Genomic DNA, 21,837 nt, shown 5'->3' with positions numbered 1-21,837 from the left:
GAAGTCACTCAAACATCCAGTGTATGAGATACTTGGTGACTATTCTTTTCTACTGTTGAGGTAATCAAACATCCTATATATGATCTGTTCTTCAGCCTTCGTTGACGATCACTCAGGCGATAAAGCTATATACAGAGAATCCGGTTATTAAGGTTAGAACTTCTAACCCTAATAACTGGAAGGCCTCAGTAGTTCTTAACAGTATGTGCTTTAGCCTGAGGATTTGCTTTCTTCTGAAACAAGCTTTCTTTTTTTTCATTTAACTTTTAAACTTTTGTTTACATTGTTTTTGCTAGGAATCTTTCTACCAGCAGTAAAGTAAGAACGGATTTTAACATGATTGAGGGAAAATTACAAAGAGCTGCAACTTGTAGTTCTATACAAAAAGGGAAAACTGAAAAAACTAATTTACTCCGTTATCATTTAGTAAGCTGACCTGCAATCCAAAAGGAAATGATAACAACAAGATGATGCTATTTAACGTGGCTGATGGATGAAACGTGGACTGCTGCTGCTGCATTTAGGACTTTCATACTGTGTCGCCTTCTCACGGTAAACTGGGGATTTAGAACTAGCTCTAGGGGATGATTTTTGCAAACCCAGATTTTTCATTAGTGCCTGTGCTTCATCAATCTCCAACTCTGTTTCCATAAAAATCAAATCTACCATTCAGATATATGCTATACATGACATTCTATCAACCCTAAAAAGGACACTTGAATTTTTAGTAAGCAAATAAACGATAAACAAAACCTTAGTTACCATTTTTCAATTGTTTGCTGTTTTCAAGAGCTAATTGGTTCTTGTAATCTTCAGCTTCAGAAGACCTGACCATGTCATCTAACTCGGCTTCCAAGTTGGGGAACTCATCTTCTTCATCAATGCCAAGATCAAATGACTCGGGAAGCAAATGAGCAATTTCGCTTTTATCATTTTCATCAAAAAAATAACCTTCTTCTTCCTCCTGGCTGTTCAGCCAGTAGTCACGGAACCATGTTGAGGTCTTCACCAGATCCCACCATTCTGGAGAAAAATCCTCCACATGACGAAATGCCTCTGGAATAAAGAGGGGTGCGTCTGGGTTCAGTGAAGATTTTTGTTCTGCCACCACTGCCACCATTTCCTGTTTATCTGCCTTGTTTTCCAGCGCTACATGAAGAAAAAAAATAAAGAAGGATCATTAGCTAATTCATTCATAAACGCTACATGGAATAGATAGATGACCACTGTTTGTTTAGCTATTGCAACAACAACATAAACACAATGCTAGCATAAGCAGACAATAATTTCAATTTTCAATTTTCCCTCTGGAAAGGTTATTAGTTTGTAGTTTCCTGACTACAGTCCAAGATTATTTTTCTTAGTGCAACACAGCATAAAGAAGTACTAGATATACCAACAGACCAATATACCTAATTGTAGAAAAATAACTCATATTTTTTAAATATAACTAACTACAGAGAAAAGAAAAAACTTCACATTCAAAACAAAATAGTTTTAACTAATGTAGCTGAGAGCATATCAATCTTTTCAGAATGTAATGACCCGTATTTTGGTAGCAAAGAGTAGGGCACATGTCATTCACAACATATACCAAACCTAAGTATATCTAGCATTTTTATAACAATCAACTTCATCAACAACTAATACCTAATTGAAATATGACCTAACATAAAATTAGGCCAACACCAGAAACAAAAAAGAACCAGTATACCAAACACCAGTGATGAATAGCCTAATTTAATGTTTTGGGTGATCTCAAACCTTATATAATACAAAAAAACAAAAAAAAATCTGAACACAGCCAAACAAGTTAAGTGAGACATATTATTATCTTACACATACAAAAGACATCCTTCTTTAAGTATACTATCTCAGAATATAAGAAAAACCAGTGAAGCAATTACAATCTAAAAATCAAATGTTAAAACAAGATAACAAGCCTAAATGATTCTAACACAGGGAGAAAAACATATAAGAACACTCGATCAGATGCTTTCTGATTTGAAAATCACATGGTTAAAACTCAACTTTCAAAAGTGATCTAAATTTTATTTCTCCAATAACTTTGCAGCGACAGATCTGAACTCCTTCAAACAGAGATTACAATAATTCTTCAAAATTAAACCCTCCATATCACAACCAATATATCAATATATTAGTCGTTCCTCGATCAAAATCACATAGATCATAAGAATTAAACCTAAAACCAAACAATTCGAATTGCCGCCTAAAAAAGAAACACGTTAAACCAAACAACTTGTATCTGATGTTCAAATCAAGTAAAATGATAAGTTCTATTAGAGACAAGATTCTACTTCCACGATAACACTTAAAAATTCCTTCAACGATAGCTTAAATCAGGATCAACATTTTTCAGCATCAAAAGTTTCATTTAAATCCAAGGATCAGAAATTTCATTCATAATAAACGAAGCCATACAATTAAACTCAAAACTGTTTCCAGAAATTGATGTTGTTGTTACCTTCAACGAAGAACAGCGCAACAAAATATCTCTTTTCGCGATCAAATTAATTCACCGGGAAGAACAAAAACGCTATAAAAATGCTCTGAGAATTTTCAGGGTCTAAAAATGACTATTTATATACGGAACAGTATTTTATAAATCCGAACCTTATTTGGTTCGTTAAAATACCGAACCTAATAGCTTCCGAGCCACTTCGTTGGACGGGCACTAATAGGTCATTTATCATTTGACTTCAAATTTTGATGCTTTATACAGCCGGTTACCAGTTTACACAGCTAACCCAACTTTTGCTTTTCAATTCGCACACGTCAGGAATGGTATTCGCATGGGAAAATCACCGACCTGAAGTAAGCGACGGAGTCCAATGTCTTTCGTTGTTTTTTCGTTTCTCAGGACTTGGAAACGACGTGCTTTGCACTACGCGTTTCTTCACGACTCCAAGTCCAGACTGAATTCGAGACATGTCTCCCCGATTATTCCTTTCTGTCCAAGTACAGTGTCTATTCTCTTGTCCACGACAATCAGTCTATTTAACCTAACCGAGGGGACCAGGAAGCGGAAAACTAGGAGAAATGGATGGGAAACACGAATTGCCTATTGTGAATGGCATTTTCAAGAAAGAACAGAAAATAAAATGGTCGCCGGGAAGTGGAAAGGAGAACGTCAGCTTGTGGAAAGAGTATTCTAGATCCATTCTGAGGCCTGGAATATATGTATATAACTATAGTTATAGAAACGAAACCTCTATAGTTATAGAGACGCTTCAGTTTCACTAGGTATATTTGTCTTTATAAAAAAAAATTGCATTGTTTTCCTTGATCTTCTCCCACTCTGACAGCAGAACTCCCTTTCTGTGTTGAATCGAAGCTCTTTCAGGACAGAGACATCTTGACTACACACCCAAAAAGAACCATCTTGAACCCCGATTTTGCTCAACATTTTCTGCAAAACACGGCAAACAAAATTAAAATTTGCATCAGATTCTACTATTTACAAAAGAAAAAAGTGGTTTGGTTCACTGAATTATACAAGTAAAGCTGGAGTTACCTTGGAGATAAAATCTTAATCCCATATATCCACCACAACAACAAACATTATCCTCACCTGTGCAGAATGAAGAGCAGAACCTGATTCTCCAAGGTACCAAGCTTTGAACAACCTTCACGAGACAGTTGAGAGAAAAAGGACTAGCACCTTATGACGGCCACAATCTTAAGAGAAATATGCCATTCTGTCTCATTATGCGGAACAAGTGATTGTAAAAGTCTCGCTCCATCAAAATCTGTCCTTGATACAGAAACTGCAGCAGCTTAACACTCAAATTTCAGAAGATATCCCTGCACTAACATAAAAAACCATGTAAAAGTGGAAAAGCCCACCCCTCTTGACGAATCCAACCCACGCAGCCAGGACAATGTGTTAACTGAAAACAGGTGACGAAATTATGTTAACCCACCCCTCTACAATTCTAGCTGTTAGCCAAATAAAAGAAAAATGCTCGTCTAAGTCATAGCCAAATTTGAGTTCGGACATGCTAATAGTCCAGGAGCAATGAACATGTGGCTAAAGCTGCAGAGACAATTCCTTGATGCCAAGACAGACCCACAACCATGATGAATAGAGAAACTCATTGCTATAATAAGAAACGCGTGAAACAAATGCAAATTTTAGTCATGAACTCGAGACTCATCTGAAGAACTACTTTTTGTGACTATGAAGAATGGTTGCAGTAAATTACTGGATAATGATTAATATCACACACCCGAAAGGATGCTAAAGGAGATCCAAGAAATACAGGACAGTAGTCGAAAAATGCCTCATGTAAACAAAGAAGTATTCCGATCTCTGCTTTGGAAGCAGCCGAACAGATTCTAACAGATAGCAGATAGACAAGAACCAAACATGTAAAACGAACACATGGTCAGAGATAAGATGGTACCTTGTGGATTGTGAGAGTTCTTGATTCCCCATAGACGACTCCTTAAATTCTTAAAAACTTACAAATCACTATAAAATATTATAGCTTCAAGTTTCAGCTACAGGCATCATGTAAATTGTTTACATGTATTGGCAAACGAGTTAACGAGAAGATATGGAGTGCTACTTTTTCTACATGGAAAGTATTAGTTGCAGGAAGGGTGAACTCGAAACTTACACAACAAATTGACTGCAGCATGATGGAAAAAAATAATGTCATTATAAAACCAATGAAATTCCAATCCACTTGTGGTCAAGCTTTCCCTAACACGGCATTCAAAGGCATCCATGCTAGAAAAATCAAATAGACCTCTACTGGTACATCCACCCCCACCCCCAAAAACGAAAGAAATCCTCGATGGGAAATCTCCATCCCATATGAAATTTTTCTATCAGCAATTCTCAATGAACAGTATTTCTGTTTAATACTTGTTCCCACTGGATTTTAAGCCTACTGTATAATCTGGAGCTCCACAACTACTGTAACAGTTAATAATGAGTCTACACTTGATTTCCTCTTGTATTTATGGATTGCGTTAATGTTGAAGGGGATGCGGGTTGCATTAACTCAGCAGGGGCACCAAAGCCTACTGCCAAAGGCATCTCTGTATTAGCAGGTGTAATAGCAATACCATCCTCAACCTCATTATGTCCCACCACTGGCGCTTCCTTCTCAATGACATCCTCAGAAGTTGTGCAAGATAAATTAACTGTTCCAGGAGGTGATCCAACAGATATAAACTGCTCATTTTCTGATTCAACCATACATGCATGGGACGAAGGAGTATCATCACAGTCAAGAACCGTATCTACCTTTTGATCTTCATGACCTGAATCTGGAACTACAGTATGTAATTCCTGCTTTTCGACAGACTCGGTACACTCTTTTGATTCAACGCCACTTACCATAAGAGTCTGGTCAGGAGAAATGACATTCTTTTCTTCATCAATCGACTTATTAGAATCCGGAACTTCGAGTGCTTTTTTAACCTTGTTATTAGAATGAAGAAGTGTATCTGATCGTGGCTTACGGACATAAGTGTGAACCAAACCCTGACAACCATCACTGGAAGCAAATTCATGTCTTTCATCTTTTCCATTAGAAAATTCATCAATATCAGGCAATTCCTTGTCACCACATTCAGCTCCGGAACGACATTCCCCTTCATTGATATTGCAGGAAATTGCTATGTCCATCATATGCGGACAAACAGGAGGGCTACTCTCACGGCATTTATGACACCGGAATCCGATAATTTTAGTGGTGCTTTCCACTTTGCACCCAAAAGCATCTCCATGGAACCATTCTGCGTGACATGACAACAGTAAGTTAAATCAAAAGGAAAATAAACCCTGAACATGTGAACAGTCCAAGGAACCATTTGGTAACCTTAAGACAATGATTACAGGCTAAAACCGAGTACACGGCCTCATTTTGCTCTATAAAAAAGAGCCACAAATCAATTAAAAGAGGACCCCATATACCTTTTATCACCTATTGATTAATTTAAATCTTACCAAAGGATGCTTAGCAAATATAAGCATCTTTAATCTTAAACCTATAGGGTTTCTAAATCCCCAAACACAAAGAAAAGTCTAGTAGATTAGAACATAAAGTTCGTATACCTTGGCATTTTTCACATTTGATATAAATTAATCTGGATGTATATTCTGCTTCCAAGCAAAGACCACAAATGGGTTGTGTAGAGAGGGCATTTGGATTTTCAGATGGCAGAAGTAGTCTTCCTTCCCCAAAATCCATGACACGAGCATCATTTGGTTTGCTTGAAAACCGAAGACCATTAAGCCAGAATGCATGATAAATCTGTGTTCTGTTCCCTTTTGGCCAACAGACCACTTTCTTGGATCTACCTTCTTCATGTTTCTTGGTGATCAATTTCTTAGGTCGACCACGTTTTTTCTTCTTCACGATCACTTTCTTAGGCTGCATTTTTTGTTCCACTGGGACCCATTTCCTAGGTCGGCCTCGTGTGTTTTTCTTGGTGATCCCTTGTTTCTGGTGACCTGGTGTGTGCTTTTTGGTTCCATCCAGCTCTTTCTTTTGCAATTCGACATAGTTAACTCTCTGAATAGAACGTCTTGGTCGCTCAGATATGGAGGTTATTTTCTCCTGTGCCACTGGTTTCCCCTTTTTCATTTTCTTTTTAATTTTTACGAATTTCTTCACAAGTTTTTTCACATGTTTTGTGCTCTGGCACTTGTTGCATGTATATGTACAATCTGCAGAATTTTTGCCCTTAGGCTTCCTGAAATGCTTTTTATGGAAAAAACCTGAATAAAAACATATAAACAATAAGAACTCATTATAGTTCATTTGACCAAGAGCAGTGATGCTGAAATAACTAAAACTATTAACCAGTCTTGAAGACCATATCCGTTTATCAATTACCTAAAAAGACAATAAAATATCAAAGAAGCACATCATCTCCCGCATTAACAATCATGGTTGGATTCAGTAGCAGCAACTAACATGGTCACAAAGTGTTCTTCCTAAATATTCTGTACAGTAATCAAACTTCAAGAAAGTCCTACAAATTTATTTTTTAAGAAAATAGCAACAATAAGAGTCTAGCAGAACACTGGTTCCCATGAACATCACCAAATAGCATTTGTGATGATGACTTTGCCACAGAATGGAAAGTAAATTTTTGTTGTTAATGTGAATCATTTCCTCATTGTGGACGAAAAACTTTAACAAGTGTCCTCATTATTTTTGAGAGGAAAATCAGCATTCTAATATTATAGTCTACACATTTACTGTCCAATTACTACCTCCATACAGTTCTTACAAACCATGTTCCTGGTGATTTTCCTCTTGTACGCATAATTATCAGCATGCTTTCAGGAAGTGATCATAATATATGGATGCAAAGAGAATATGGTCAAATCCAGAAACAGGGAAAACATGAAGAATCCCATCTAATGATGGAAGAATAAATGCTTACCTTTGCAATCATTACAGCTCACAGCTTCCCTGTCAATCAAAAAAAAAAAGACGATTGTGAGAGACATACAAGACACTGTTGACCAATTTGGGGAACCATGTATAGAATGTGATGTCATAGCCTATTAAATGAAGCATTTAAGGATGCAACTAATGAGCATAACAGGGAAAAATTTGCAAGGGTCAACAAATAGAAAATTTATTTAATTAGTTAATCGTCTGTCTTTCCTCCAGTTATCCAATAAGAACATTTAAAAATGCCTTTGGTGTCTATTTTCTTCAGCCTTTCCTACAAATCAAACGTTGGCACAAGTACTAATAGTAGAGCAAACCCAGGTTCAATTGTTAGCTCAACAAATCAGCCAGAGTCGCCAGGTTGCCACCAGGGATCGATTATTTCAATCTGACTCACGATCAGGTTGAGCCTGTCACACTCAGGTTTAGGCCTACCCAACTCAGGGCCTAGCATATACAAAATGTTGGCACTACGCCAGCATATTGCTCTCCAAAGTGCTTTAGAGCATCGCCAATGCAAAGGGTCAAGGTCATCCTAGGTGGAGTACACCTATGTTGTAAAAGGCGAGCGCCTTTGGCACCTAGGCACCAAAGGCGCACTAAGCGCAGGCCTAGCACCTAGCAGAAAAGGCGCCCAAGGCGCCAAGAAATGCCCATTTCTGCAATTTTCCATTTTTTAGGCGCCAAAGGCGCTAGGTTTGGCGCCTCGCCTTGCCTAGCGCCTTTTGCAACATAGGAGTACACCATTTTACTTGTGGGTTATTGCTAGATGACAAAAAATGATGGGTAAAAGTTTTTAGCTAAAATTCATCTCCAATCCTCAAGGTCTTATTCAACCATTTTTCTTTGAATTTAGAGACAAAATGATGATGTGGATCTATGACCCAAGGTCATGAAGAAAGTCTAATTTAGACTTTCTCCTTTACCCTCACTTAGCCATGTCATCACCTTTTATGACCTTGACACTTACATTGGAGATGAAATTGTGGTGTAAAAAGTCTTAAATCATATGTGGCATGCTTTTCTAAGACCTTGACCCCTTGCATTGGAGATGCTCTTAGGAACAGCAAGATTTAAACAAGTGTAGATAAACCAGTTGAGATATTGAGCGTGTAAGCAACAATCAGCAATCTTACTAGTGAGGGGGGTTGCAATATTTTAATATTGTTGCATGGGATTCGTGAAACAAGTATAGATAGTGTAACGTGAGCAAAAATTGGGTAATACCTGACCAACAAATCTTTTTTGCACTGTCCACATTGGTGATTTTCCGATTTCGACAGGAGATAAGAAAGACCCTGTTTTCTGGAGGTCCTTTTTATTAATTTACCAGCTTCTCCGCGAAGCACTGCAGAGTCAGTCTTATTGTGTATGCGAGCAAGTTTTTTCTCTTCAAACGCCTTCAGAATACTTAAAGGAACATGTAACTCATCCAACCAATACTTCTTCCTTTCGCTAGCAGATAATTCTAGCATGACTCCATGTTGGATAACAGAATCAGGAATAGTTCTTCTTTTGCCAAAATCAAGCAGATATTTCACATTTGCTCCTTCGACGCACTTCCTTCGGATAGTAACCTTCTTGAACAGCCTCCATGATTTTTTATAATTCTTGTCTATAAGAGATAAAAGTTGAGCATTTTCAATCTCATCCCACCTAATGTTCGAGTCAAATTCCCTAACCTGACAGCAGTGACGAAGTTAAAGTTAACAGACGAGCTGTGTCATGGTGGTTGACATGTACCGGAGAATATTTTTGGATATATAAATGGTGTTCTTTTACCTGGCAGGCAAGCTGTGTCACGATCGTTGACATCTCTACAGCAGCTCTCCAAGCAGTATATCTGATTCTCCTAGCAGATTCCGAATTGTCAAGGTACAAAATAGTCGGAATTTTACCACAGCCAGCTGCAGAATTTAAAATAAATACTTTAAGAAACCCTTAATTAATTTGACCAGAACTGCTACTAGCTTTTCCTTCATGAAAAGTAAGGAAAGAAAAAAGACCTTGCCGGCCACTCTTCACTGCCAAGAACTGAGGCAAGATCTTGCAGTGAAACACTTGACGTGAAACTCGCCCACCCCTCCACCAGAATACGCCTGATCGGCCCCCACCATTTACAGTTGAATTGGTACCAGTAAGTGACAATTTGCCCCGCTTTTTACCACCCCCATTCTTTGAAGAAGACACCTGACCTTTGGTCATGGCATAAGAAGCAGACCCCATTGTAACAACAGAATCAACCACTTTGAACCAATCTGCTGAAAGCGCGATATGACGCAAATTGGACTCTACCTGCAGATTCCGAGTTGCAACAACGAGTCAATAACACAAGTATGAGAATGGTGATTCAAAAAAAGTGGTTTGGAACAAACCGAAGGCAAATACAACTATAAATCTTCATACAATAATCATTAAAATAATCAATTATAGACGTAAAATTGATTACAGGCACTTTTTATTCAAAACAGACAGCCCAGAATGCAATCGACTCATTAAAGATTAAGAAAGAGGGCTTGTGAATTAAAATAAAAAATACTTACACTAACTAACAGATTTCTCAATGATGCAACACTGGATGCCTGGGTAACAGTTCTACGCCAATGCTTGCTGTAATGTGGATTACGCCACGGACCCGAAAGTAGACCAGATAAACGTTCTTCAATGGAAAGGATATGATGTATGACAGTAGTTAGATGGCTTTCGTTATTTTTTATTGAAGAAAACTCGGTCCTAAAGCCTTTTGCAACAGAATGTTTAGTGGTGATGCTAAACAAGCAATCCTCGCTATCGGTAGATCTGCAAGAAAAACACCACCCGCAGCTTTCTTTCTCAGCATCCATGGGCAGTCCATAAATGCTTGACCAACTAAACCTAGTCATATTTTTAGAAATGAGATTCATCTGTTTTGCAATAATCTCTTCATCGGATTTCTTTAGGTCCTGAGGTATGCTTTCTGAAGATTTAGATAATAACTGTCCAGCAATGGAGGCAGATATATGTGCCAAACTATAATAGTTAACATAGAAATCATCTTCAAACACCATGTTTGCTGATGCAGGAACTGCAGCTACAGTATTCTGTTTTTGTTCAACAGCAGAAGCAGCAGGCTCCAAAGAATGATTCCCAATATTGGGAGTAGCATTTTCCAAGGATCCAGTGTAGTTAAGATCTTCAAAAGAGTAGTTGGAACAATCTGTCTCATTCTTCACAGGCATTTGAATGCCTTCAACACCTTGTGATATTTCAGTGGAGCCTTCAGAGTTCGTAATAGGTCTTGTCATATCCTTAACCTGGACTGCTACTGAAGAAACTGGGCTTCCAATAGACTGCAAAGAAACCTTGCAGCTCTGACCATCCAAAACTTTGTTCGTGGCAGAAATTTCACTTGGTTTCGGTTTACTATCCACAATCAGGTTTCTGTGAACAGTGGGAGTCTGAAAATTCAAACGATCTTTTGCTTTTGAATCAAAAGGAGTATTCCAATTTATCGAGATTGCATTTATTATGCCACTGTAAAGAGTAGATGATGACCTCAAAACTTCAATAACAGCATCTAAATCATCCCTGTGGTAATAATAGTAAAACGATTCTGTCTCGCATGAATCTGACCTGCAAATACAAAAACATGTGAAAAATTCCAGTCGGGTCTGAAACAAGCAAACAAGACTTGGATGCTGATAGAAAAACAAGGAAAAACAAGACAAATCTCTATGAATAAAATGACTGCTAACAAATTTTCAAATTAAAAAGAAACAGAGTAATATAGAGGACACTCATTAATTCTCTTAGGAACATCATTATGTGTGATGTCTATTATTGGACTCATTGATACTGGTACAAAGCATGTGACGCATACACCATTACACACTGAAATGCCTAGTATGTCAAAGTGTTGCAACACGCATAGTGAATTTTTCTTGTATAACTAGTTTTAAGAAGTCACATGTTTCATAACTTGAACAAAAATATGAGTTATCATTAATTGTACTAGTCTTGCGAAGCAACTGAGTTATCTCATTGCAGAAGCAAAATTAGTTATTTTTATATATGGGTCAAGAAAAACACGCTTATGTTACTTTATCAAAAAAAAAAGTAATAACAATAACAAGCAAAAAACTTTATTATAAAAGCCAAGGAAGACAAAAAAAAGAAGGAGACACAGACTTTACTTGAAGAAAAAAAAATAGTAATGAAAAGAATAAATAATACAGATAGTGCCCAACAGGATATTCGGAGAGCTAGGCATTTTCTGAATACAGAAAGCTACATTGAAAAAAAAAAAAGACTTTTCCAGAATGAGCAAACCAAATTCAATAATGGGTTCAAGAAAGCAGAAACAATCTTATATAACATATATATCAAGGATAATAACACCCAAGAACTGCCTTAGGTAGATGCTAGGTGGCATATTTTATGATGAGTGGAAGAAAAATAATTAACATTCTAAACAATTGACTTACACCAATAGGTAACCGCAGCTGGAAAAAAATAGCCGCCCATATGGATCTACACCCAGCAGCTCTGCTCCACGAAGAGACTTTGATGACTTCATCGATGAATAATGTTTGTCCATCACACATTCCGGGCAGTACCAATCACCTTCTGGCAAAAGATCCTTGACAACCCCTACGCACCTTGAATGATAAGCAGCCGGACAACCATCACAACATATTAAGCTCCCATCCATCTTACACAAACAGCATTCATCACTGTTCCAGTCATTGGTTTCATCAACAATCACCTCCGTCAAGCCAGAACTACCCAATCCATTCACTGGATGTTTCCTCTTCTTGTGATTCTCACTGTTTGAAATGCGGTCAATATCAGCATCGTTCTCAGACGCTACATTTCTTCTGTTGAGTTCCAACCTTATGACCTCTGCCTCAAGTAGATCATCACATAAACAACGAAGTATCTCCAGCTTTATGCTTGGAGACTGTTTATAGTAATCGCTGTTCAAGAGCTTCAAACGACTAAGCTCGTAACCAGGTTTTAATTCTGAGCCATGAATCAATAGGTACTCAACCATGTAAACAGGCCAAGTAACTAAGTCCAACAATTCCCAATTAAGACTCCTACAAGAAAATCATAATACGCTTAGACAAAACTACACACATGCCGATAAGCCAAAACAGTTAGAGATCCCGCCAGATTATAAGGAGAGAAGAAACTCTGGAAGAAAATGGATACCTCAAGCAATTGGAAGCAGATTGAGATCCTTCGCTAGAAAGGAACTCCATCTGCAACTTCAGAGTTCGCAAAATAGACACGTGAATGGAATCAATAAGGGAATTTGGGACCTTGCTATTCGCCGCTGCAGCAAAAGCTTCCAAACTGAAGGGACTCAAGAATAATATAGCACTAAATGACCTTAAGCAGGAATGAACCGAGAAAAAATCGAGGATATGAATTTCGTCTAGGTTCAAATTTTTAGACGAAAGTGGCAATTCCATTTTTGAAGGTATAAGGTTCTGCTCTGCGAATCCTTCTGTGTGTAAGCCTTCGGATATCTTATCAGTGTCAGGAGATATGTCTACTGCCGAGGATTCTTCCACCATCAAGACATTTTGAAGCGAATAAGTGGAATTAGTTCTACGAGAACTCCTTCTGAGCACCATCTCTGTTGTAGCCTTCGTATTTCCAGAGGATTTTTTCCTTTTCTTACTTCTAGGTTCTTCCTTATAACCACTATCCAAACCTCCCCGCTCCTCAACAGTCTTGGGGTAAAATTTAACAATACTATTAATAGTTGCTCTGCTAATTTCATAATCAACTGAATCACCTCTTTTTGATATACCACCTAAATCAATATCCTCCTCACTGTCAACTTCGGCATCTCCCTTCACATACTCACCAAAATCAATACTACCCTTCTCTTGGATTACTTCAGAAAATCCAATTGACCTAATATTCATAAAATCCTCATCAACCTTAAATTCCTTTGTCTGGATTTCTTCCAAGAAACCTAAATCATAATTCAAATCATTGTCTCTCTTTGCAAACTCATCAGCACTATCTCTCACATCATTTTCATTCAAACCCAAATCAACACAACCATTTTCTCTCAGCTTCAAATTTTCATTCAAATCATGAATACAAACTACACTATCAGTTGCATTACCATCAACAGAAACATTAACCATGGAATTCTCACCTACTAAACATACCTTCTTATTTAGGGATTCCGAAAATTCCTCATGATTACGCCCGTCATTAACTTGGGTTTGTTCTTCAATTAAATCGTGTTCTTCCTCTTCCCGTACCCGTTTTCTCGTCTGAATCAATTCACTGCCAAAAGACTCCTTCAATTCTTCTTCTACAATAATCGGAGAAACTTCTGCGAATTCCATTTCCTCAGAATCTCCGTCTTCATAGACAATATGAAATAACCTAGAATTCGGGTCAAAAGATCTTACTACACCAGTAAAGATCCCAAACCCTAGAAATTCTTTCTTCACTGCCTTACCCACCAACTCCATTTTCTTCCAAGAAAACTGGATCAGCAGACTCCATAAGCAGTAATATTATTATATATCGAGGTGAAAAACGAAATACGAACTTAAATGGAAATGAACCGAAAAATGGAAAATTATAAAGTCGTGTTTTGATTTGGGGAGAGGTAGAGAGTGCGCAGGATAAGATCCAGTAACGCCCCAAACAGATGAGAGAAAATAGGGAAAGTTTTTTTTTTCTTTTTTTTTTTTAACTATTATACTGACAAATTTATTAATTATCTTTTTATTCTTTATGATTACACAATTAATAAACATTATACAGAGCTTTTGGTTGGTAACCTACCAACAAGCTGGGCTCCAACACCTTTTTGAATAGCAACGCCTAATCTATGAAAAATAAAGATACCAAAACCACTACTAACGTCGTTACTAACTAAACAATTCTTCAGACGCTTGAAAAAACACAAAGTATCCTCACCCAACTCTCCTAGAGTAGAGAAAGCCAAAACACTCAATCCATGGCCATGTGAAATACACTTGTCCAAGTATTTAGAGTGTTTACGTGAAACCGCATTAGATATAGCTTTCCCTGGGACGAAAGAGCGAATTCCATCACCTGCGAAGGGCGAAACACCAGTGACATCCATACAAACATCATTTCCGTCTTCCCAGTTAAGCACAAGAATATCAGCAGGTTTCAGCTCTTTGTCATCATTCGTCAGAAATCCCAAAGAAACTTCCTTACGAGCAGGCACACTAGCTTTGAAGCAAATGTCGACGACTACATCACGAACAATATCATGTCGAAACTTGGGGCCTATATCCTTAGCACAATGAAGTGCATGATCACCAAAGATGTCCATGGTTTTATTACAACTTGGGCACAAGCCATTCTCAACAAACAATGGGATACCAAGACGATAGCAAAGTACAGCTCTAAAATGTCTAGGTCCAAGGCACTGATTAAGCCCAATGATGGGTACAGCCATTAAATAATCTTGTGCATGCTTGATACGGTTGCACTGCCACAGGATGGAATCTCTTGCGGACATAGAAAATTGGTCTGGGATTTGCTTCTTAACTGCATCAAAATAAGTGACTGCCAGGGAGTGCATGGATGGGGGACAGTATCATCGACACAGTATGTAGAAGGCAAGCCACATACCTGAACAAAATTCTGTAGTGCATGGATGGGGGACAGTATCATCGACACAGTATGTAGAAGGCAAGCCACATATCTTTTTTAACTCGTCGAGAAAATGGGAAAGTTTAAAATGAAAAAGGAGTGTGGGAGTTGGAGGTTAGTGATTTTGATTCAACTTTGGGAAAGAAAAATGCTGTAACAGACTTTGCCGTTAGTGGCTGGCAACAATTACGACAACACAAAGTGGGTGCGCTGGAGTTGCCAAAAAAACAAAAAAAAAATCTTAAAATCCCGCGATTAATAAGTGCAGTCGAGCATCTAAAAAGATAGTAAGTCAAAATCCCTGACTGGCGTATCTCTCCTATTCTGGAAGATCAAAGAGTTAGCCGGACTGCAAGAGTGACCATCGTTGGACTGGCATTGGACTACAGTTTAGTTACATTAAGCGCGCCGGAAAGCAGGCTGCTCGGTGCTCACTCACCTTCCAATCATGGTTTTTAAAAGCGTACACTTCACATTTGGGAGCGTACGCTTCGCTTCAAATTTCAACGTTTCGCTCTGAAGCGGTCATGTGAAGCGCATCTTTCATGAAGCGTACGCTTCGTTTCGCTTCAAATTTCAGCATTTCGCTCTGAAACGGTTATACGAAGCTTTAAAAATTTCGTCATATTTTTAAAGCTTTTAAAAGAAAAATATGAATGTTTTAAGGGGGAATAGAACACTCCACCTCCCACTCGCCTGGAGTAGGTCGAACTGGTGTACACACGCTTTGTTTTTTATAAAAATTAGACTTATATAAAATTATATAAATACTATCTTCCTAATAAATTTATAATTACTAGTTACGACTAATTTATTTATAAGAAAACATCCGCTTCAAACATCAACCATGAAGCGACGCTTCACGCTTCGACATACGCATCGCTTCCTAAAAATGAAAAATGCTTCACGCTTTCAATACCTTGCCGCCAATTATGCTCTTGTCAACATATTTCTAGCACTGGGGTGCTTTTCCCCTCTAGTAGATGATTTTTCTTTTTTTCTTTTTGAAGCATTGTGGATGATGCCTGGACACCATTTTTATGTATATTTAAACCGTTGAAACAAAGAAAATAAATATATATACCACAGTTTTTGTGTTTTTTTATAACGCTTGCAAAACTTTATTTTCTATATTGGAAAATAAGAAATATTTCATTTTTAACGGTGTGATTGTTTATGTTCACCTGCACCCTACGAGTTTAAAAGATAGTCTTTTGTATTATAAAAAAACCAAGGTTAACAACTTAGTCTACATAAGGGTGCGGTCAAGATTTGTTAGGGAGATAAATCAGTGATTGTGGTTTTCAAAGAAACAACAAGTGACACGTAATATCGTTAATGAAATCATGTACATTAATTTGAACCATATAAAAAAACCAAAAAAAAAGGGTTGTTTAATCATTTCTCTTTTTCTCGTTTTTTTCTGTCATGGTGGTCCATTTCATTATTAGTTTTGTCCAAAGTTTTCCTCTATCCTTCCATGCTCAACGCTGAATTCTTTTGTTTTATTCCTGAAAAGGCGAGGATACCTAAATATACCTCAAGCTAAAACTTTTCCTACCTATAAGTCCTTTTCTCCGAAAGTGATTGTCTACGGACTGAGTCGAGACAATACAACTAATCGGTTCACACTCCGTGTGATAGTCTATGGATATGAGATCGAGACAATACAACAACGAAGTATGTTTACTTGATAAGAGGTTCGGACTTAACCAAACACAATAGGATTACTATCGAGTAAAGTAGGATTTAACGTTTGTGTAATTTACTTTAAATTATAATAACAACAATTACAATTGCGGAAAATAAAAATAAATGACACAACAACATTTTGTTAACGAGGAAACCGCAAATGCAGAAAAACCTCGGGACCTTGCCAAAAAATTGAATACTCTCATGATTAAGCCGCTATACAAAATCAAACCAACTTCGTATAGTTGAGACCAAGCAACTAAACCTATAGTTCACCTAGTTCCGTCTGTATTCCCACGCCTCCAACTTATGAATAAGTCACGTACTTGGAACAATTCCTTTGGTTCGTATTCTAAACAGTAAGGGAACAATAAATCTGTTTGGTAGCAACTTTTTCAACCAAGTGATGTGAGTTCGACAAAGGCTCTTCTGTTTATCTCAATAAACTGCTTCGTCAGGTTCTTAGATCTATCTTATGATCAACTACCGAAGTAATTGTTAAGATTTTGCAATCAATACTTTTAATCACAAAGAATTGTATTGATGCCGATCTACATAATTAATTAATCTAATCTACTACAAGGATAAACCGATTATAGTTGGATCCTCTATACCGAAACAAGTATTGTGCACACCAAAGATTATGAACCCCAAATCAGAAATCTTCAATATCTTCTTTGTCTTCAAATCTTCTTAGATCTTCAATAAACGCCTGCACACAACAACTTGAATCTCTTGTGATCAATCACGCACAAAACGGAGTCTGTTAACAATGGATTATCATAAGACGTCTTTGGATATAAAAACAGTCTAAAGATCTCTGTCGAAACTTCGATCTAGTTTGAGTGAATCTTATATCAGAAGAGAAGATTCTCAAGCATAAACAAACTAGGTGCAATCAAAGTTCAACCACCGTTAGTCAATCGAATCAATCGAAAACACAAGATAAACCGCAATTATCTAGTTTCCCACCAACGGTACTAATAGAGCTTCTCAATCCCAAAAAAGACTTTAAACTGAGCGGCCGTAAGAGATTTCGCCTAATTAGGTTATTCTCCTCTCCGAATAGGCGGCTTCACCAGTAACAACACAACCGAGGAAGTTTGTTGTCACGAAGGATTAGTTTGCTAGAAATGCAAACTTCAAGTATTTATAGACAAGGAAGTTTGGACACCAAGGAATTTCCAAAACCGAAAATATTCTCAAGATATGCAATATATTCCAAATTCGGTTTCCATAATTCCTGAAAATGCTCTGTCCAAAATAATGACCGAAAAATCTCTCTGGAAAATCTTCAACTAGTAAATGCACATTACTAATTCTCATTTTCCTAAAATAAAATTAAAAACCTTAAATAAAAGATTCTTAACTTATTTATGTTTCGATCCTGGGATTCTCTTCCTTTATCTATTAAGGAATAACTTTGAACAATTAAAGATAAGCGTTACTGCACACGTTCAAAGTATGTCGACATCCTTACTTTGTAAGTCCTCTTTCATACTTACAACCTTGAAACTGATTTGCCACACTTCCAAACAAGTTTAGAATTGGTTCATCTGACTTTCAAGAACCATGTAATTGATCAAGAACACTCAATCACCATTCATGGGTTTAACAGTTCTAACAAAACGAGTTTCAGTTCTACCTCCATGTGAGTATTGTGCATAGTCACACTAGCTTTCCAAAATTCGGTTGACTAGGTACTAGGATCGGTTCCCCACATAGGATCGGTTCCGCTTTCTGCTAAAACATGTTGCACCTCATACAAGGATCGATTCCCCTTTGTGATGTGTTGCACCTCTTACTAGGATCGGTTCCCCTTTGCCCAGAGTTGGTCATACACAAAATCACAAACTCGATCGTACCATCTCAGGTGATTACTTAAGATCGGTTTCACTAATAAAAGTCATATCAATACAAAAGTCAGGCCTTTGTGAATAGTTTTACCAAGAACACAAACAAGTCATGAGCGGTTATACTAATCACACATATTGGTTGTTCACAAGATATGCAATGAATAACAATCTGGCGATTTCTTTTTCGATTCACAAAACAAGTTCATGAATTTACTTCCTTAAAACACATGTAAAACATTGTTACCTAGGATGAAATCCTCACCTCATACCCATACATAATCACAATAGCATTTAAAACGATTATGTTGATGTCTTATCTACAAAGTTTAATGGTTAAGCAATAAACCTCGTATTGTATTCCTTAATACTATGTCTATCTAGAGTGTTCATGCTTCGTAGTTTTTTTTTCTTCAATATGCACGACTTGAAAGATACGTTAGGGAATGAAACAGTTCAAGTCAAATATCACTAACCTCAAGTGGAAGGATGATGTTGTCGTTGTAGCTTCTTACTTCTTCACTTCTTCAAGTTTTCCCAATACTTGTAATGTCTCATATCTTAATACTTTCAAGCTAACCTATACGAAGTTGACTCTAGTACATAATCAAGCGACTCTTTAAATGAGTTTTGATTCACTAAAATATGACAATCAAACTTGACATACCAGCGAGCTATGCTCTAACAATCTCCCCCTTTGTCAATTTTAGTGACAAAAATCTTACATCATATGGATAAACAAATTACAAGAATTCATTACACATACGCTTGATTCTCGAATTCAACAACACAATAACTTGTATACATTCAATCCTTAAATGTCGTTGTTAACATTATGATAACAAAGAATATTATACCCCCTAAAGGTAAGATAGGTAGATTTTATCAATCCGTACGTCTTTGTTATTCCTTTGTAATGATATGTTACTCCCCCTTAGTCTATGCTTTCACTCTTTCGTCAAATAAACGTTTAAGCATAATTGTCCTTTCCCTTAGTGATACCAATCAATATAAAATCAATGCCAGTATCACTTGTTTACTCCATATATTTGTCCCCCTTTTTGTCACAAAATGACAAAGAAACGAAAAAATAAAGGACAAACTGAAAAGAATCTTACAAATCTCAAAATAGACTTGCAATCTATAGAGTTAAGCACGAGGGTTCCACACACCATTTTTGATAACCAATATCAAAACCGAAACTAAAAAGTAATTTTTTTTGATATGTTATCAAAGAAACAATTCCCTGAAGCAATTTTCCCTAATAGTTTAGCAAACCAAAAATCAATTAAGCACCTTAGTCCCTTTGCTAAGCCGATTGTACAAATATGATCGTTTGTTCTATAAGACCAAAATAAAGATAACTCTATTTTTCTCATCAGGTTCTAATTATCCATATAACTTAGACCTTTAAGTTTTAAACAAGACAAGTACTTGGTTAGTTAACTAGAATTTCTTGTTAAGGCATTCGATTAGACTTGAATAACCGAAACCTCCACTTTGATAAGTCTAATTAAGATCAGAATTAACTTAGTTTCTCTTATCCGGAATCTAATTGTACTAAACAATTCATCCCGTAAACCTTTTCTTTCGTTAAGCCATAAACAATTCATACAAACCAAAATAAATCAACTTGCATAATTATTCACCTCAACCGGAAGCAATTGAAACAACATAGACATTAAAGCACCGCAATTGCACCGAAATTTTGTAAGCCTAAACAATTGATACCACACAATAAAGCAAGATAACAATAGTTGTTCTTAACCGGAAACAATTGAATCACACACACATCCATACACACATACTGGAATAAAACATCAATTGTACCGAAATTTTGTTAAGCAAAAGCAATAAATGTATGAAATAGAATCAGGCTTTTCTTAAACAGAAAAACAATTAACTAACAAGATTGTTACCTCAAATTCGGATCCTCTTCTCCAGTATGTTTGCATCTTCTTCCAGGGAGAATTGATATCGAAATATCATTATGTTGTCATCCTTATGCAAAACAAAAGAATAACAACAACCAACCTTTACCAGAGAAAGGTTGAAAACCGATTTTTAACTATTGCAAGTGAAAATGCGGGGGTACAACAACCTCACCCAATATTTCGATTAGCAAACTGTATGGACTAACTCTAGTATACTTTTAAGAGAATCAACTAGACAGTCAAACTCAATCTTAGTAAAAAGTATATCAAGGAGTTAATATCTCAATCCCTCGATTTGATCTTTACTCAAGCAAATGGAAATATGCGAGTCTTTATCAAATACTAGAGATATAAACTTGGATGGTACCAAAAACCAATATCCAAGGATCAATCAATTTCCAATCGACAACCAAAAGTTGGATTTCACAATTGATCGATACAACGCACAACCTGTGATATTTCAATTATATAACAAAATATAATGCGGAATAGAAATAACACAGACACCAGAAGTTTTTAACGAGGAAACCGCAAATGCGGAAAAACCCGGGACCTAGTCCAGATTGAACACCACATTGTATTAAGCCGCTACATACACTAACCTACTACAAACTAACTTCGGTCTGGACTATAGTTGAACCCTAATCAATCTCACACTGATTCAAGGTACAGTTGCGCTCCTTACATCTCTGATCCCAGCAGCATACTACGCACTTGATTCCCTTAGATGATCTCACCCACAACTAAGAGTTGCTACGACCCAAAGTCGAAGACTTTAATAAACAAATCAGTATCACACAGAAAAGTCTACGATAATAGATAAATTTATCTCCCACAGATAAACCTATGAGTTTGGTTCCGTCTTTTGATAAATCAAGGTGAACAGGAACTAATTGATAACCCGGACTTATATTCCCGAAGAACATCCTAGTATCATCAATCACCTCACAATAATCTAAATCGTATGGTAGCGAAACTAGATATTGCGGAATCACAAACGATGAGACGAAGATGTTTGTGATTTCTTTTTATCTTGCCCTATCGGAGATACAATTTCAAGTTAATTATTCAATTGAACTCGTACGATAGAAAATGGCAAGATCAGATCACTCAACTACAAGAGAAGTAGTTTCGTCTGTCTTCATAATCCCAATGAAGTCTTTCAGTCGTTAACCTACAGGGTCTCGAGAAGAAACCTAAGGTTAAAGGAGAATCGACTCTAGCAAAACCAACTAGTATCACACAGGAGGTGTGGGGATTAGTTTTTCC

The 21,837-nt window shown here is 37.0% G+C and overlaps 2 protein-coding genes across 10 annotated transcripts; both read right to left on the bottom strand.

The window, feature by feature from the left end:
* Positions 1-222: 222 nt before the first annotated feature.
* Positions 223-14,112, bottom strand: LOC113307855 (DDT domain-containing protein PTM-like). 9 transcript variants are annotated; one of them, XM_026556321.1, is made up of 14 exons: positions 12,639-14,112; positions 11,909-12,523; positions 9,989-11,057; positions 9,452-9,740; positions 9,228-9,352; positions 8,673-9,127; positions 7,432-7,460; positions 6,092-6,757; positions 4,428-5,772; positions 3,683-3,911; positions 3,536-3,592; positions 2,486-3,430; positions 763-1,149; positions 223-641 (listed from the first exon to the last, which is right to left on the bottom strand). In XM_026556321.1, exons 1-9 carry the CDS (start codon positions 13,925-13,927, stop codon positions 4,967-4,969), a joined length of 5,343 nt encoding a protein of 1,780 aa, XP_026412106.1. In that variant the 5' UTR covers positions 13,928-14,112; the 3' UTR covers positions 223-641; positions 763-1,149; positions 2,486-3,430; positions 3,536-3,592; positions 3,683-3,911; positions 4,428-4,966. The 9 variants fall into 9 exon arrangements, with proteins under 9 accessions (XP_026412106.1, XP_026412105.1, XP_026412108.1 ...); XM_026556320.1 differs by having other exon boundaries at positions 3,536-3,788; positions 3,868-3,911; XM_026556323.1 differs by lacking the exon at positions 3,536-3,592 and having other exon boundaries at positions 3,593-3,788; positions 3,868-3,911.
* LOC113312226 (protein EARLY RESPONSIVE TO DEHYDRATION 15-like) lies at positions 424-1,120 on the bottom strand. The gene is made up of 3 exons (XM_026560981.1): positions 763-1,120; positions 536-641; positions 424-436 (listed from the first exon to the last, which is right to left on the bottom strand). The coding sequence occupies exons 1-3, from the start codon at positions 1,118-1,120 to the stop codon at positions 424-426; spliced, it is 477 nt and encodes a 158-aa protein (XP_026416766.1).
* Positions 14,113-21,837: the final 7,725 nt, after the last annotated feature.

The sequence above is a fragment of the Papaver somniferum genome, chromosome 9, assembly GCF_003573695.1.
Source record: "Papaver somniferum cultivar HN1 chromosome 9, ASM357369v1, whole genome shotgun sequence".
Classification (NCBI taxonomy): domain Eukaryota; kingdom Viridiplantae; phylum Streptophyta; class Magnoliopsida; order Ranunculales; family Papaveraceae; genus Papaver; species Papaver somniferum.
The sequence above is the reverse complement of the archived record's forward strand: the minus strand, read 5'-3'. Positions and strand labels throughout refer to the sequence as shown.

Coding starts and splice junctions, on each gene's coding strand:
- LOC113312226 (XM_026560981.1), bottom strand. CDS start 1,120: ATGGTGGCAGTGGTGGCAGAACAAAAATCTTCACTGAACCCAGACGCA. Junction 642..762: donor CAGCAAACAATTGAAAAATG/GTAACTAAGGTT, acceptor TTATGGAAACAG/AGTTGGAGATTGATGAAGCA.
- LOC113307855 (XM_026556315.1), bottom strand. CDS start 13,927: ATGGAGTTGGTGGGTAAGGCAGTGAAGAAAGAATTTCTAGGGTTTGGG. Junction 11,058..11,908: donor AGCTGCGGTTACCTATTGGT/GTAAGTCAATTG, acceptor TTGTATTTGCAG/GTCAGATTCATGCGAGACAG. Junction 5,773..6,091: donor CAAATGTGAAAAATGCCAAG/GTATACGAACTT, acceptor CATGTCACGCAG/AATGGTTCCATGGAGATGCT.